Source organism: Carlito syrichta, unplaced genomic scaffold, assembly GCF_000164805.1.
Source record: "Carlito syrichta isolate Samal-C Ts95f unplaced genomic scaffold, Tarsius_syrichta-2.0.1 Scaffold316021, whole genome shotgun sequence".
NCBI classification, from domain to species: domain Eukaryota; kingdom Metazoa; phylum Chordata; class Mammalia; order Primates; family Tarsiidae; genus Carlito; species Carlito syrichta.
The window spans coordinates 7,715-25,620 of record NW_007260117.1 but is presented as its reverse complement, the minus strand read 5'-3'; the positions used below and the strand labels follow the sequence as shown (position 1 = coordinate 25,620).

General features: G+C 44.6%; 2 protein-coding genes across 6 annotated transcripts in view; both read right to left on the bottom strand.

Annotated features, from left to right (window-relative positions):
• Positions 1-7,057, bottom strand: part of AGBL2 (ATP/GTP binding protein like 2) — a 25,332-nt gene extending 18,275 nt beyond the window's left edge. For all 5 annotated transcript variants that reach the window (XM_008073689.1, XM_021706794.1, XM_021706795.1 and 2 more), the window contains exons 1-4: positions 6,702-7,057; positions 6,437-6,552; positions 5,885-5,948; positions 4,549-4,680 (exon numbers count right to left, since the gene is read on the bottom strand). In XM_008073689.1, coding sequence (XP_008071880.1) covers positions 4,549-4,680; positions 5,885-5,948; positions 6,437-6,472 — 232 coding nt within the window. In that variant the 5' untranslated portion in view covers positions 6,473-6,552; positions 6,702-7,057. The remainder of the gene's footprint in view (positions 1-4,548; positions 4,681-5,884; positions 5,949-6,436; positions 6,553-6,701) is intronic.
• Positions 7,058-7,464: 407 nt separating this feature from the next.
• The window catches only part of LOC103276280 (formin-binding protein 4-like), a 12,684-nt gene continuing 2,242 nt past the window's right edge, over positions 7,465-17,906 (bottom strand). Inside the window, exons 4-6 of the mRNA XM_008073688.2 lie at positions 16,924-17,270; positions 11,192-11,349; positions 7,465-9,005 (exon numbers count right to left, since the gene is read on the bottom strand). Coding sequence (XP_008071879.2) covers positions 8,915-9,005; positions 11,192-11,349; positions 16,924-17,270 — 596 coding nt within the window. The 3' untranslated portion in view covers positions 7,465-8,914. The remainder of the gene's footprint in view (positions 9,006-11,191; positions 11,350-16,923; positions 17,271-17,906) is intronic.

The following is a 17,906-nucleotide window of genomic DNA, read 5'->3' as shown; positions in this document are numbered from 1 at the left end:
GGAAGGCTGAGGCGGAAGGATCGCCGGAGCCCAGCAGGTCGACGCTGCGGTGGCCGGAAGTGGCCAATGCACTCCGGTCTGGGCGACAGAGTGAGACTCCAACTCAAAAAAAAAACTAGTGAGGTGTTGTGGTGCATGCCTGTAGTCCTACCTACTTGAGATGCTTAGCGGGGATGATCATTTGGGCCCAGGAGTTCGAGGTTGCAGTGAACTGTGATATTATGATCAGGACATTGTACTTCATCTGGGCAACAAGGGAGACATTGTCTCTTAAAAAAATAAGGTAGGCCGGGCTTGTTGGCTCAGCCTGTAATCCTAGTACTTTGGGAGGCCGAGGTAAGTGGACTGCCTGAGCCCATGGGTTCGAGACCAGCTTGGGCAACTTGGCGAGACCTCATCTCTATAATACATCAAAAATTAGCAGCCGGGCTTGGTGGCTCAGCCTGTAATCCCGCGCTTTGGGAGGCTGAGGTGAGTGGATTGCCTGAGCCTGAGGGTTCGAGACCCACCTGGGCAATTTGGCAATACCTCATCTCCACAATAAATCAAAATGAGCCAGGCGTGGTAGCGCGCACCTGTAGTTCCAGCTACTTGGAAGGCTGAGGTGGAAGGATCGCCGGAGCCCAGCAGGTGGAGGCTGCAGTGGCTAGGAGCGGCCACTGCACTCCAGTCTGGGTGACAGAGAGAGACTCCAACTCAAAAAAAAAAACAGTAGATTTTTTTTGGTGCTCATATGAAAAGGATCTCTAAGATATTATATATATATAAAATTTGTTTTTTTGAGTCGGGGTCTCACTCTGTCACCCAGGATGGAGGGCAGTGGCACGCTCCTAGCCACTGCAGCCTCCACCTGCTGGGCTTAGGCGATCCTTCCACCTTAGCCTCCCACGTAGCTGAAACTACAGACGCACGCCACTAGGCTCAGCTAGTTTTTTTGTGATTTATTGCAGTTACAAGATCTCACCAAGTTGCCCAGGCTGGTCTTAAACCCCTGGGTTCAGGCAATCCTCTCGTCTTGGCTTCCAAAACTGCTGGGATTACAGGTTGAGCCACCACACCTGGCCAAGAGATATTATGAAACAAAACAAAAAAATAATCAAAGAAGATTGTGTATAGGATCCTGTGTGTGCAAGTGAAAGGAATATATAATATGAATACATTTATATTTTGTATATAATAATAAAATATTTTAAAAACTAACGATATAATATTTTTTAAACATTTTTTTTGGTGGGGGTAGGAGCTATAAGAATAGTGGCTGGGCTAGGCTTGTTGGCTCAGCCTGTAATCCCCCGCTTTGGGAGGCCGAGATGAATGGACTGCCTGAGCCCATAGGTTTGAGACCTGCCTGGACGACTTGGCGAGACCTCATCTCTACAATAAATCAAAAAATTAGCCAGGTGTGGTAGCGCGTGCCTATAGTTCTGGCTACTTGGAAGGCTGAGGCGGAAGGATCGCTGGAGCCCAGCAAGTCGAGGCTGCGGTGGCCGGGAGCGGCCACTGCACTCCAGTCTGGGCGACAGAGTGAGACTCCAACTTAAAAAAAAAAAAAAAAAAAAAAAAAAAAAAGCAACAGTGGCTGGGTGGTTTCTTTTGCTCATTCTAACTCTGGAATGTCTTTTTTTCTGCAAAAAACTTTGCTGAAAACTTAAAAAACTACTTGGAAGGCTGAGGCGGAAGGATCGCTGGAGCCCAGAAGGTTGAGGCTGCGGTGGCTGGGAGCGGCCACTGCACTTCAGTCTGGGTGACAGAGTGAGACTCTAACTCAAGAAAAAAAAAAAAAGAATAATGGTTACATCAAGGGTGATGCAGGTAGGGTTTTAAAAAAATTTTTATTATGTGCTTTTCTTCTGTCATTTTAATTTTCTTTACTTTTTAACTTTTTTTTTTTTTGAGCCAGGGCTTCACTCTGTGGCCCAGGCTGGAGTGCACTGGAACATTAATGGCTCACCATGGCCTCCAGCGGCAGAGCTCAAGCAATCTCCTGCCTCAGCCTCCTGACTAGTTGGGACTAAAAGCCTTAGTCATCACAGGTCTCGCTATGTTTCCTGGGCTGATCTCAAATTCCTGGGCTCAAGTGATCCTCCTGTCTTAGCCTCCTAAAACGCTGGGAATACAGGCGTGTTATACTGTGCCTGACCTGTCATTTGAATTTTCTCACCTTATACTGTATATTCCTTTTTATTTGTTTTTTTTTTTTTGAATTGGAGTCTCACTCTGTCGCCCAGACTGGAGTGCAGTGGCCGCTCCCAGCCACCGCAGCCTCGACCTGCTGGGCTCCGGCGATCCTTCCGCCTCAGCCTTCCGAGTAGCCGGAATTACAGGCATGCGCTACCAAGCCCGGCTGATTTTTTTATTTTATTGTAGAGACGAAGTCTCGCTGCCCAGGCGGGTCTTGAACCCGCGGGCTCAGGCAATCCACTCACCTCAGCCTCCCAAAGGCGCGGGATTACAGGCTGAGCCACCGAGCCCGGCTAAGTCTCAAAATTTTAAATGGTGCCTTGACATTTTGGTTTGCATCTTAAATTAGTAGGGGGGTTGAGTACCTTTTCATAAGCTTATTGACTGTGTTTGTTTTCTATGAACTGCCTACTCATGTCTTTTGCTCATTTTTCTACTTGATCATCTTTCATTTTCTGATTTGTAAGAGCTGTTATATGCTAAGGAAATTAACTCTTTGGCATATTTGTTGTAAATTTTTTTTCAAGGCTGGGCATGGTGGCTCAAGCCTATAATCCCAGCACTTTGGGAGTCTGTAGTGAGAGGATTGCCTGACCCCACGGGACTAGCCTGGGCAACTTGGCGAGACCTCATCTCTACAATAAATCAAAATATTAGCCAAGCGTGGTAGCGTGTGCCTATAGTTCCAGCTACTTGGAAGGCTGAGGTGGAAGGATAGCCTGAGCACAAGCAAGTCGAGGCTGTGGAAGACATGAGTGTGCCACTGCACTCTAGCCTGGGCAACAGAGTGAGACTCCAACTCAAAAAAAAAAAATTTTTTTTTTCAGTTTGTCCTTTTACTTTATTAATGGTATTTTTCCCAAACAGAAATTAAAATTTTTGCTCTAAGAATTCTCAAAGGCCAGGCATGGTAGTGCATGCCTGTAATCCCAGCACTTTGGGAGGTGGAAGCAAGAAGACTGTCTGAGCCCAGGATTTCGAGATCATCCTGGGCAACATGGTGAGACGCTATCTCCATAAAAAATAAAAAAATCTGGCAGGTCAAAGCTGTGGTGGCCGTGAACATGCCACTGCACTCCAGTCTGGGCAACAGAGTGAGACTCTGACTCAAAATAAATAAATAAATAAATAAATAAATAATAATTATCAGTATTATATTTTATCGTTTGGGGATCTTGTGTCATTCAAAGACTTTAAGTTTAAAAGGGACACAATTTGACTTACGTTTAAAAAAGAACACTACTATGTGGAAATGGCTTGGGAGGAGCAGCACAGGACAAGAGAACCAGAGACCATTTAGGAGACTGTTTTATAGCAAGAAATGATGGAGGATAGTTTCCTTTGATATGTATTGAGGGAGAAATTCAACTGCATTCCTGCCCTTCAATTCCAGAAGAAACCTGTGTCCCTATAAAAAACTACTTTTGCTTAAGCAACTGGAATTGATTTCTGCTACTTCTTTTTTGTTTTGTTTTTTCTTTTTGAGTTGGAGTCTCACTCTGTTGCCCAGACTGGAGTGCAGTGGCTGCTCCCGGCCACCGCAGCCTCGACCCGCTGGGCTCCAGCGATCCTTCCACCTCAGCCTTCCAAGTATCAGGAATTACAGGCGCGTGCTACCACGATTGGCTGATTTTTTGATTTATTGTAGAGATGAAGTCTTGCTGCCCAGGCGAGTCTCGAACCCGCGGGCTCAGGCAATCCACTCACCTCAGCCTCCCAAAGGCGCGTGATTACAGGCTGAGCCACAGAGTCCGGCTGATTTCTGCTACTTCTATGCAAAGTGTCTTAGCAAGCATATACATCACGACTGTTTGAAATATCAATGTATTACTCTTGATGAAAAGAGCCTTCAAAAACAAAAAGTTAGTTGGGTGTGGTGGCGCATGCCTGTAGTCCCAGCTCCTCAGGAGTCTGAGGCAGGACTGCCTGAGCCCAAAAGGTTGAGGCTGCAGTGAGCCGTGATCGTGTCACTGTACTCCAGCCTGGCCAACAGATTGAGAACCCAACTCAAAAACAAACAAAAAACAAGAGAAAGCTTAACAAATGTTTCAACAATTTGAAGGATGATAATCCAGAAAGTACAGTATTTTAATTTGAGCTTTGCCCAGGCTGGAGAGCAGTGGGGTGATCATAGCTCACTGAAGCCTTAACTCCTGGGCTCAAGTAACCCTCCTGTCCAGCCTTCCAAGATGCAAGCAATTGTACCAGGGAGAGAATAGTTTTTAGTGATGCACAAACAGGGGCCAAAGCTGCTTCTCTGACTTCTCCCGTGTTAGGTCAGGTCTCCTGAATACCCAGAAAATTAACTAGACAGTGAAGTTTTTTTGAGGGGGAGGGGGCCATACATACTAATTAATTATTACTCACATGGAAGCTTCCTTTGCAGGGTATCTTGTGTTAAATCATCTCTTTCCCCAAGAGAGCCATTCAACAGGTATTGAGGGTTATTCTTCCAAACATGATGATGTGTAGCAGAGTTCGGCAAACTGCGTCTCTGAGCTAAGAACAGGCAGCTTAATTAAAGTTGCTGGAAGTTTGGCTCATCACCTCTAACACCTACGTCAATACCAAAACCACTACTACCCAAAGCACCACTACTTCTTGCAAGGAATACATCCCATTTTTCAAAGTGCATTCACTTTCCAACTTTGTGAGTTAAGTATAATTATCCCCATTTTACAGCTGAGGGAACAAGTATGAGGAGAAGATTTGAGAAGCAGCCTGGTATAGTAGAACTAGAAAGGGCTTGGAAGGCAGAAAGACCCAGTAGTTGTAAGAGCTGTGCTGGGGCTCAGATGATACCCCAAAAGTCCGGTATCTGGGCATACTGAACACTATGAACTATAACAGCATGGCCTTAGAAGATGCCTCAGAACCGAGGACTTTCTGACCATTCCTGTTTCCTGCTAATGCAAACACAGGGAGGGATCCTCTCTCTGGAAACTTTTTTCCAAAAGAAATTCAGTTTTCTTAAGACCCCAATCCGAAATTTCATCAAACAACCAGACTATTCCTCTGAGAGCACCTCTGAGAGATTACTTGGGAGGCTTTATCTGCAAAAGACCACCTTTGTTCACAGTGAAGCTCCACCCCGCACCTTCCCACTGCCTTTCCCAGAGGTCAAAGGAACTTTGTCCCAAGTCACTGTTGTTTGGCCTCATTCATTTCCTCTGAAAAGAACCGAGTCCCCTTCATAACTGGCTACATTCCCCCATTTCCTTCTCCCCTGTGAAGAGTATTAAAACCTCAACCATCTAGTCCTTTGAGTTATATATTTGCAAGACTCCCATGTTCATGTACACATAAATTTGTATGCCTTTTTCTCCTATTAATCTGTCTATTGTACAGCCAGCAAATCTTCAGAGAGGGTAGAAGAGAAGTTTTTGAAAAACAAGGTGGGAGGATATGCCTTTCCAGATATCAAGACTCCTTTAATGCCATACAGTAATTAAGAGATGGCGATATTGATGCAAGGATGCGCAAGCAAACCGGTGGAACAGAGAGTCCAGAAAAATACTTTGAATAAAGTAACTCTTACTTGGCAGAGGTGACATAGCAGATAAATGGGGGAAAAGAGTACTTTTTACTAATGATAATGGCAAAATCATTGATTAGTTTATGCAAGCACAAATTTCTCAGTTAATGAAACAATTCACTTCTGGAACCCAGGGAAAGGTGATGCTAGAGAAAACTGCAGTATTACCTTTAAAGTAGCCATAATACTGAAGATGGCGATACATAAAGTCTTCATAGGGATCAGGAAGAACCTGCCAAAGGAAAGGCCACCTCAATCAGGACAGTCCTTTCAAATGACAATGAACTCTTCACAAGAAGCACACAAGGCTGGGTGTGGTGGCTCACACCTATAATCCAGCACTTTTGGAGGCCAGGCGAGAGAATCGCTTGAGCCCAGGAATTTGAGACCAGCCTGGGAAACATCGTGAGACCTGTCTCCACAAAAAACATTATAAAAGGAATCTGGGTGTGGTGGCACGTGTCTGTAGTCCCAGCTACTCAGAAGGCTGAGCCAGCCTGGGCGAGAGTGGGACCCTGTCCAAAAAATAAGGCAGTACACGAGCACTGTTGCCCAGGACAGTGTGCTAGACAGATAATGTAAACAAATCAAGCGAAGGCACTCATATGCATCGTCTTCGTCGGGGACCACGACTGTCAGCTGGAAAATGGTGCCACCAGCACATCCCTTCGGATCTAGTCCTGGATTTCCTTGGAGTTCCTGAGGAGGATGTGTACCGACCTCCTGCTTTAGCTCTGTTTCCAAGGCTGGGAACATGTTACTTCGGCGTGGTGTGCTGAGAGCAGTCGGCGATGCCGTCTCAATTCCCGAAGAGGCAGCAGCTTACACAGGGGAAGCTAGAAGGCCAGAAGAAGGCAAGTCAAGAAACTGCCGATGCTTCTTCCCCCGCCCCGCCTCCGCTTGCCCTTAGGAAATCCTGCCAGCCCAGCCTCCTCGGTCAAGCCAGCACCCGGCAGGTGGCCAGCCGCGAGGCCAGGAGGCGCACCTGCAGAGTCAGGGAAGGCGGCGTGTCCTCCCGCCTCCTCCTCCCGCGACGCCAGGGCCCTTGCAGGCCTCATGCTTCCCTCTCCCTGCGACGGGAGACGGCCGCCACAGGAGAGTGAAAGGAAAAGGGGCACGCGGCGTAGTCCTCTCGGGCGGAAGGCAGAGAAAGGCCAGGGGTCGGGCGAGTGGGTCCCGAAAGCCGAGAGGGTTGAGGGCTGCCGGGTCCGGGGAAGGTGAGGCGGGCTTCCTAAGCAGAGACTCCCTGGGAGGGCAGAGCGAAGAGCGCTACCGTGTCCGTGCCCCAGCCTGCCCCGGGCAGCAGGGGTGGCGGCGGCGCCCGCGGAGCCTGGGCGAGGCGGAAGGCCAGGCGGTGCAACACAGGACGCCCGGCCTCGCTCGCCAGCACCACCTTCTAGGCGGACCCAGGTAGCCTAGCAACCGTGAGCGGGAAGCGGAAGGAGGGCGGGGCGGCCGGGCACTTCCGGGAGCTCGGCCCCGCCTCCACGGAGTGGCGGGCACCACCCTTTCCGCTCTCTGACGTTACAGCCTCGCGCTGGGAGTCGAAATCGGAGAACCAAGCCAGCAGTCCTCAACACATTTCCAAGTTCGTTTCTGTGCTTCAGCTTTAGATTAACTGCTAAGCTTTTTGCTCCAAGGGAGCTGCTTCCCCTCTTCTGTCACCTTGCGTTACTCTCTCCACCCCATAGCCAGAATGGAAAAATGACCTTCTACGGTACATTGAAAAACTACAGGAAACAAAGTCAGCAAATTAAATCCACACATTCTGGTTTATTATGTAAAAAAAACTTTAATTATATGCATAGAAACATACTGGGATAAAACTCCAACTATTGTCTTTGGTCAATTTTATGCGAATATACCCACGTGCCTTGTTTATCAGCAGCAGCGAGAGGGGAAAAGCTATAAAGCACCTTTACTTTTTTCAAGATGTGAGCCATATTACATCATTTCCAGGACTTACAGTAGGTCAAATATGGGCTAATATTACAGACAGGGCACGAGCTCCCAAAGTTTAGGTCACACAGTACCATCTGGGAGTGGAGGCCTTCTTTCCCACCCCTGCCCCACCACCCCCCCTCACCTGACTCAAGACCCTGCTGCTTTTCTTTTTCCTGAAACCTGTTCTTCAATGTTTGCACCTTACATCAAATTTGGTTAGAAAAAACAGTAATTGACTTAAAATAAGTCCTGGTTACATAATCAGGTGATAACAGGCTTTGAAGAGCAAAAGGATGACCAGTCAGAAGTATAAAAAAGCTTTATTAGTGCATATGTACAAATTTACAAGGTCAGAAACTGGAGAAATACAAAGAGCTTTAAAACACAATTTGCCTTTTCTTCAGTTTAAAGTGACTTTTACCTGATTGTGATACAATAAAAAGTACAGAACAGTAAACTGCATTTTAAATACTGAAATTTTATGGAGGATACATTCACACAAAGAAAGGAGGTAAGTTTTGGAACAGGGTAAGACAATGGAGACACAAATACACAGGGTGGCTATTGTTGCATTTACTGCCACATAGTTGGGGAAATTCTCAAAATCAAGGATATGAATACCTGCTGCTGCTTGTATTAAAATTTAAACGTGCCACCTAGTGTGTGTGAAATGACTGAGTTCTAGAGTTTGTGGAAAAACTACTCTAAAGAGTATGGTCACCTAACAGCACAAGACAAACCACTTAACAGATCTCAACAGTTCAGGGAGGCATACTAGAGGAATAGGTCAGAAAGAGATCTGGACAATCCCAGGCAAGCAAGGTAGAATACAGAGCTGCCTTCTGAATTGCACTTGTTCTGGAGTAGAAGTTAACGAGAGAGCGCACCACACTAGGAACTAAATGAGCCTATTAGGCAGGAAAATCCTTCACTTTGTCAGGGGGTCCTCTACAGAGGTGTTATACTCATTAGTCACATGTTATCAAGACTGATGAGGTTAATACACCTAGCATGCTAAGTTTGCCGGTGTGAGAATAAAGGCAGCCAAGTAAAAGCAATTTCAATCACCTCACCCTCCAGCAAAACAGAAAAATTACATTTCACAAATGTGAAAACTTTATATGTGTTTGCTTTTGCCCAGGTAATTCGTATACTCTCCCCCATAACATTTACAGTTATCTGACAACAGTAAAACTGGTTAAGACTTTGAACTGAACATAAAACAAGTTTTAAAAATTTCTTTAAATTTAAAAACTATGTGTTTGGAGTCATTTTCCTTCTCTTTAGTCTTGCTCGCCAATCCTCAGGAAGAGCTTCAAAATTAGCATTTCTCTCTGCCATGCCACTGTGAAAACAACACACAGATAACTTCACTGGAAACAAAGAGTAAAACTGCTCACTTCTAGCAAATAAAAACCTCAGGGTGAAACTGAAAGCCTAATCCATCATGTCTATGTTTATGAAAACCCTTAATTTTCTCAGCTAAATAACAGTATATTTATCAAATTCTGATAGGTCAACCAAAACACAAATGAGCCCCCTCCTCTAGTTCTACGTAATATGTAAGTCCATATTTATTTTACAAGAACCCATTCCCAGTACCAATAAAATCACAATGAAGGACTAAAACACATCTTATTAAAATTTTCCTTAGTTTACAGGACTTATGATTCAAGGCAGATTATACCATCAGAGATCCTTGGACCTAATGCAGGAATATCCAACTTGAGGCTTCCCTGAGCTGTATCAAGTAAAGAACTGTCTTGGGCCGTACATAAATTATATAATATAGTGAGTGTAATACATAAGACTTTTATTTTTTCTATTTATTATCATGAAGTTGGGAAAAATGACAATATATAACTAGCAGAAAATTTGACCTTATTTTTGTAAAATTAATCTATCAATGTCTGGTTCGATAGAAATGGTCACAATTCTTAGTTCTCAAGGTACCCATCAGAAATGTTTGTTTGAATTTTGCTCTGTGTGCTTTATAACTGAAAACAGCTGCTCACAAATGTACATGCTGCGAAAAAGCAACGTCATGAATAAGGTGTGATTGTCAACTTCAAAAATGAACTACATGTGGGATAACATAGAAAATAAACGCTAAAAAACATGATGTTGCAAGATTTTGTCAGCCTGGTAGTGACTCACGCCTATAATCCCAGCACTTTGAGAGGCCAAGGTGAGAGGATTACCTCAGCCCATGAGTTAGAGACCAGGCTGAACAACTTGGCGAGACCTCATCTCTACAATAAATCAGAAATTTAGCCATGCATGCTGGCGTGTACCTGTAGTTTCAGCTACTTGAAAGGCTGAGGTGGAAGGACTGCCTGAGCCCAGTAGGTCAAGGCTGCAATCAACGGCCATGAGTGTGCCACTGCACTGCAGCCTGGGCAACAGAATAAAACTTCAACTTAAAAAAAAAAAAAAGAACGAAAGAAAGAAAAAATATTTTGTGAGGCTGCATTACTGGCTGTCCTGGGCCGCCAGTTGGAATGCCTGACCTAATGTATTTGATTTTCTCCTTTTAGTTTTATTTGTTTAAGGATTAAAACTCAAATTCTATCTTGCAGTTACCAAAACTGGGTACTAGACCCTTTTATAAATCTAAAACAAGTTAGCACCTATCAGAGAAAAATGTGAAATCTGCCATCTGTATGAGATGGTTATGTACTAGTTTATGCACTGACAAATGATGAACAGTTAGCTGCATTACAAAAATTGTCCATTTCAAGCCGGGCTCGGTGGCTCAGCCTGTCATCCCGCGCCTTTGGGAGGCTTAGGTGAGTGGATTGCCTGAGCCCGCGGGTTCGAGACCTGCCGGGCAGCAAGACCTCATCTCTACAATAAATCAAAAAAATTAGCTGGGTGTGGTAGCGCATGCCTGTAATTCCAGCTACTTGGAAGGCCGAGGCGGAAGGATCGCCGGAGCCCAGCAGGTCGAGGCTGCGGTGGCCGGGAGCGGCCACTGCACTCCAGTCTGGGCGATAGAGTGAGACTCCAACTCAAAAAAGAAAAAAAAAAAAAAAATTGTCCATTTCAGTCAGGCTCGGTGGCTTAGACTGTAATGCCAGCACTTTGGAAGGCCGAGGCGAGTGGGTTGCCTGAACCTGTACGGTTCGAGACCAGCCCGGGCAACTTGTTGAGACCTTGTCTCTACAATAAATCAAAGCTTAGCCGGGCATGGTAGCATGTGTCTGTGGTTCCAGCTTCTTGGAAGGCTGAGGTGGATCACCAGAGCCCAGCAGGTTGACGCTGGGGTGATCTACTCTATTGCCCAGCAGGTCAAAGCTGCGGTGGCTGTGAGTGTGCCACTGCACTCCAGCCTGAGCAACAGAGTAAGACTCCAACAACAAGCTAAAGATTGATTTTTAAAAGGAAAAAGAATTATATAAATTTAAAACTGCTTTACACAGTTCCTAAAGCACAGCAAAAATTAAGGGCTGGGCTTTTAAGAGTACGATTACTCTAATAAGACTACAACCACCACCATAATCCACCCACGTGTGACCCCTTTTCTTATACCTAACCAGCTGCTGCTGTTTCCACTCTTCAATTCGCTTCTGTGCAGTTGATTCCCGGTCCTCTTCACTGGAACTAGAATTATCCTCTTCATCTAACTCACGCTGGATACTCTGCCACTTCTTTACCAAAGATGGCATTTTGGTTTTATTCTTCTTTGCCTGTAACAAAGGTTAAAGGTTAGAAGGCACATAAAACTAACATTAGGAAATGATCAGGATCTTTTCCTGGTTCTAAAGAATAAGCAGATTTTAAAATCAAAAGAACAGAACACAGAAAAATACTGATTTTTATTTGTTGATTTTTTTGAGTAAGAAGAGTCTTATTCTGTCACCCAGACTGGAGTACAGTGGCACACTGCTCACGGCCTCTACCTGCTGGGCTTAGGCTATTCTCCTACACCTCAGTCTTCCACGCAGCTGGAACTACAGGCATGTGCCACCAAGCCCAGCTAATTTTTTGATTTATTGTAGAGACGAGATCTCACCATCTTGCCCAGGCTAGACTCGAACCTGTGGGCTCAGGCAATCCTCTCGCCTTGCCTCCCAAAGTGCTGGGATTACAGGCGTGAGAGCCACCACACCCAACTACCAGCTAAGTGCTTCCTGAAATGTCTACCAACTATAAACCAAAAGTCTTGGATAAAAAATCTACAAAATTTGAGGGAAAAAAAATCTCCAAAACTGCAAATGTGATGTTTTATAAAATCAAGTCAGAAAACTTTCCTTTAGCTTTCCATTTTCTATGGAATTTAAATTTATCTCTTCAGAATTATAATGTTCTCAGGGAAGGGAGAAGGGAGGGAGGGAGGCAGACATAACACAAAGGGTATCTGGTCCTAAACCACAAGAAGGACCAGTTAGAAGCCCAAAAGTCACCTGCATGCAGCCTACTTGTGTACCTAATACTGACCTGTACCCTACATCTCTCTAATAAAGTTGAATTAAAAAAAAAAATTACAATTTCTTTAAAAAAAATTTTTTTTTTTGAGCTGGAGTCTCACTCTGTCACCCAGACTGGAGTGCAGTGGCCGCTTAGAAAAGTCTTAAAAAGCAGAGATTTTTGCCGGTCTGATTCACTGCTAAATCCCAAGCCCATGGGGAAGTACCTGACAAATGTATTATAAATTACTAAGCAATTTTGTTTTTTTGAGTCAGGGTCTTATTCTATCACAAAGCGCTGGAATTACAGGCTGAGCCACCAAGCCCGGCCTCTTTTTCAAATTTTTAACAGATGCATTGTTCACATCAAATGATAAATGAAGAGAGCTAAAAAACTAACTATGAAAAAAAAGCAAGGAGGTATATTGGAATATTAATGATAAGGTTAGTTCTAAGAAGGTATAATAAATTTTCTTAGCCGGGCTCAGTGGCTCAGCCTGTAATCCCACGCTTGGGGAGGCTTGTGGATTGCCTGAGCCCGCGGGTTCGAGACCCGCCTGGGCAACTTGGTGAGACCTCATCTCTACAATAAATAAAGAAATCAGCTGGGCATGGTAGCGCGTGCCTGTAATTCCAGCTACTTGGAAGGCTAAGACGGAAGGATCGCTGGAGCCCAGCAGGTTGAGGCTACAGTGGCCGGGAGTGGCCACTGCACTCCAGTCTGGGCGACAGAGTGAGACTGCAACTCAAAAATAAATAAATAAATAAATAAAATTTTCTTTTTCTTCTATGGTTTACCTTCAGAGTCCCAACTGCCTGTACTTGCATAGAAAAAAAAATGTATGCAATACTTTTTAAAAGTAGAACAAAGTATCCACATGGCTTGCTCTTTTACTACCTTCAGGTTTCTGATGGAACCCTAGCAAAGAGGCCGTTCCTAACTACCTTATCTGAAGCATTCTGTCCTCTCATTCTGCTTATTTTCCCACCTTTCTTATAAAAATATCTATTTTTTTCCCCCTTATCTGTCTCCCAACCCACCCTCTGACATAAGAAAAGTCTTAAAAAGCAGAGATTTTTGCCGGTCTGATTCACTGCTAAATCCCAAGCCCATGGGGAAGTACCTGACAAATGTATTATAAATTACTAAGCAATTTTGTTTTTTTGAGTCAGGGTCTTATTCTATCACCCAGGCTGGAATATAGTGGAACAATCACAGCTCATAGCAGCCTCAACCTCCTGGGTTCAGGAGATGTTTCCACCTCAGCCTCCAGAGTAGCTGGTACTACAAGGCACATGTACCTGGCTTATTTTTGTATTTATTGTAGAGATGAGGTCTCGCTATGTTGCCTAGGCTGGTCTCAAAAGTACTGGGCTCAAGCAATTCTCCCCTCTTGGCCTCCCAAGGTGCTGGTATGAGCCACCATTTCTGGCTTAAGACCAATTCTTATTCTGTTTTTGAAGAAAATCAACCACGCGTCTGAAGACCTAACCAGGTTAACCTAGCTTGACAAGTAGTAGACAAGACTGAGTGCTATACTCATGTGATAATTGAGTATGGGGTCCCAAGCCTATTTCCCTGCTTGCACTTGAAAAAAACGGGTTTCTTAAATTAGATCTTCAAAATTCTATGAAAATAAGTAATATTTTCAGTATTTTTTTTTTTTTTGAGTTGGAGTCTCACTCTGTCACCTGTCACCCAGACTGGACTGCAGTGGCCACTCCTGGCCACCGCAGCCTTGACCTGCTGGGCTCCAGCGATCCTTCCGCCTCAGCCTTCCAAGTAGCTGGAATTACAGGCATGCGCTACCACGCCCGGCTGATTTTTTGATTTATTGTGGAGATGAGGTCTCGCTGCCCAGGCGGGTCTCGAACCTGCGGGCTCAGGCAATTCACTCACCTCAGCCTCCCAAAGGCGCGGGATTACAGGCTGAGCCACCGAGCCCGGCTTATTTTCAGTATTTTTATATTAATGACCTCCATGCCTGATACCTTCTTTTGACTGTCATTGACAGTTTTTAACTTTCTGGGGAGACTAGAGTGAGACTCCCGTACATGATTTTGGAGACAGGAAAGCAGATCTTTTTACTAAAGAATTGTGGCCAGACACAATAGCTCACATCTGTAATCCCAGCACTTTGAGAGGCCAAGGTGAGAAAACTGCTTGAGCCCAGGAGCTTGAGAGTAGCCCAGATAAGACAGTTGAGACCTCATCTCTAATAATTAAAAAAAAAAAAAGAAATCAGTCAGGTACACTGATGCTTGGGAGGCTGAGGAGGAAGGACTGCCTGAACCCAGGATGTCAAGGCTAAAGTGAGCCATGACTATGCCACTGTGCTCCAGCCTGGGCATCAGAGTGAAACTCCAACTCAAAAAAAGAAAAAGGAAAAAGAATTGTGTGTGTCTGTTTGAACTAATCTGGTACCTACCTAAAGAACTGAGTCAAGGCAAATTATGACTGAACTAAAAATTTATTTTATTTTTATTTTTTGAGTTACTCTCACGCTGATGCCCAGGCTGGAGCACAGTGGCACGATCACAGCTACTGCAGCCTCAACCTGGCATGATGTCAGCTCCCACAACCGCAACCTGCTGGGCTCAGGCGATCCCTCTGCCTAAATCTCCCAAGTAGTTGGGACTATAGGTGCACGCCACCAAACCCAGTATATTTTTTATTTATTGTAGAGATAAGGTCTCATCTGAACTCCAAATTGATTCAGACTGGTTCCTTGAAACTAAGGCAAACGAACTACCTGCTAACCCCTGGAGCACAAGACTACAGATGAGGCAAACAAGAAAGCATCAAAAGACTAAGGAAAAGATGATGAATTTCTCTGGCAAATTAGAGTTTTCAAAAGCATCCATGTGGATGAAGTCAGAAAGCAGCAAAATGGTAGATTACAAAATTTCAGACTCTCATTCCCACAGGGAAACATGTAAACAATTCCAGACTGACTAAAATAGCTTTGTGGAAGCTACAGAAACTAGTCAAAGGTCTGTATCAGCCAAACACACACCCAATAAAGAAAAAGTCACACTCAAAACAGTAAGAAAATGGGTGGTGTTTTTGTCACCCTTACCCAACTTACCCTAGTCCAACTGGGAGAAAGTAGCCAAACTCCTAGTACTCTCCCACAGGAGGTAAAGAAAATAAACTTGTTTACAATGTTCTAGCCTGTCTTCGTTCCCCAAGGAACTGGTCTCTGTACTGTCTGCCTTGGAATTCAGGTGAGGGCTTTAGATATTATATTGGAGACCAAGAAAGCCATTGATGGGTACTGCAGTAAAAACTGAAGGAGACCACAAACCTGTGGATACTTGGGGACAGGAGATTAGGGCAGAAAAAGCGAACATCTAGGGACCCTAGAATAAGCAGATGTGAGACTGACATCAAGCATTCATGCTGGACTGATTATTGAGGGTCTTCTCCCCCAAAAGATTCAGTCTGCAAAGGCTGGGAGAGGTAGCTTATTTTGCCAAATGCCCAATTACCAACAAAAGATCACAAAACATAAGGAAACAGGGAAGCATGGTCCACTCAAACAAACTATATCTCCAGAAACTGACCATAAAGAAATAGGCTTAGCTGGGTTCGGTGGCTCATCCTGTAATCCCGTGCCTTAGGAGGCTGAGGTGAGTGGACTGCCTGAGCCCACGGGTTCGAGACCCACCTGGGCAACTTGGCGAGACCTCGTCTCTACAATAAATCAAAAAATTAGCCGGGCATGGTAGTGCACGCCTGGAGTTCTAGTTACTTGGAAGGCTGAGGCAGAAAGATCGCTGGAGCCCAGTAGGTCGAGGCTGCAGTGGCCGGAAGCGGCCACTGTACTCCAGTCTGGGCGACAGAGTAAGACTCCAAATCAAAAAAAAGAAAGAAAAAGAAATAAAGTGAATAGAGCCTAAGTGACTTATGGAACACCATCAAGTGGGTCAATATGTACATTATGGGACTTCAAAGAGAGAAAGAGACACTTATTTGAAAAAAATGGCCCCAAATTTCCCAAATTTAAGGAAAGATGTGGATATACATACCCAAGAAGCTCCACAAACTACAGTACAATATAAACCCCAAAAAGGTCACACCAAGACACAATCATACTCAAATGGTCAAAAGCCAAAAACAGAATTTTGAAAGCATAAGGGGAAAAAGTAACTTCCCACATTCAAGGGATCCATAATAACATTATCAAGAAGTTTCTCAGCAGAAACCTTTACCATAAGGTTAAAGAATATATTTAAAATGTATTGCATGACTCCATTTATATCAACTATCCAGAATGGGTAAATCCAGAGACAGACATCTAAAGAGTGGTTCCCAGGAGATGAGGGAAAGGATAATTGGAGCTAACTGCTTAATGGATACAGGATGTTCTTTGGAGACTGATAAAAATGTGTTATAACTAAACAGAAGTAGTGGTTGTATGATATTGTGAATGTACTAAACATTACTAAAATGTTCACTTGTAAGCTGGGCACAGTAGCTCAAGACTGTAATCCCAGTACTTTGGGAGGCTGAGGTGAGAGGATTGCCTGGGTCCAGGGGTTCGAGACCAGCCTGGGCAACTTGGTGAGACCTCGTCTCTACAATAAATCAAAAAATTAGCTGGGTGTGGTGGCATGCGGCTGTAGTTCTAGCTACTTGGAAGGCTGAAGTGGAAGGATCGCCTGAGCCCAGCAAGTCGAGACTGGGGTGACTGTGAGCGTGCCACTGTACTCCAGCCTGGGTGACAGAGTGAGACTCCGACTCAAAAAAAAAAAAAAGTATACTTGCAAACGGCTAATTTTAAGTTACGTGACTATGACCTCGATTAAACTTTTTTTAAGTGAACTTTTTAAAAAAGAGATTTGCTATACCTTGTCTTTCTTTCCTTTTTTTGACTTCTCAGGTGGTGGAATTTTGGGAGCTGGTGGTGGTGGTGGTGGTGGAGGAGGAGGAGGTGGTGGCGGCGGAGGTTCTATAATGGCAGTGGCAGACACAGCACCTCGAGCCTGCACAGGCTGCAGGGATGGAGCAGTCACTCCAATTGGGACAGAACATTCAGCATAACTCATAATTGTAGGTGCTGCTGCTAGTCCGAGATAATTTGACTGAAGGCTCATTCCTCTGGCCTGATGACCCATTCCTGCTGCTGGATGGCTAACTGGTATTGTCTGGTGTCCAATTCCTGTCGTCTGGTTTCCAATCCCTGCTGCCTGGTGACCTAATGAAGAAAATATAATATGATAATATAAAAAGGACAACAGAAGCAAGTAAAGGCAGGCAAAAAAACCTTGAGGTTAGATCACATATAAAATGATTCCAAATACCTTTTTCTCAAAAAAATATAGCCATATTTGGTAGTAGTAAAATATTAATTTCAGGATACCTTAGCACTAAGATACCTAAACATCAAAATCACTGACGGCCGGGCTCGCTGGCTAAGCCTGTAATCCTGCGCCTTTAGGAGGCTGAGGTGAATGGATTGCCTGAGCCCGCGGGTTCGAGACCCGCCTGGGCAGTGGCAGACACAGCATCTCTACAATAAATTAAAAAAATTAGCCGGGCATGGTAGCACACGCCTGTAATTCCGGCTACTCGGAAGGCTGAGGCGGAAGGATTGCCAGAGCCCAGGATGTTGACGTTGCTACCATTGGGATGTTCTGCACATCTCTGCTAGCTTAACAGAAGTTTTTACCATGTTATTTAAAGGTCTTTTCCTCTCTGGTGAATTTCATATTGCTCATCTAATCTCCTCACACCTCCTCTTCTTCATGGACAAATTGCTGGCTTACTTTTTCCATCCACCTTGCTTTACATGTGATCATCTAACTGAGTTACAGCCAACAACACGTGGGTG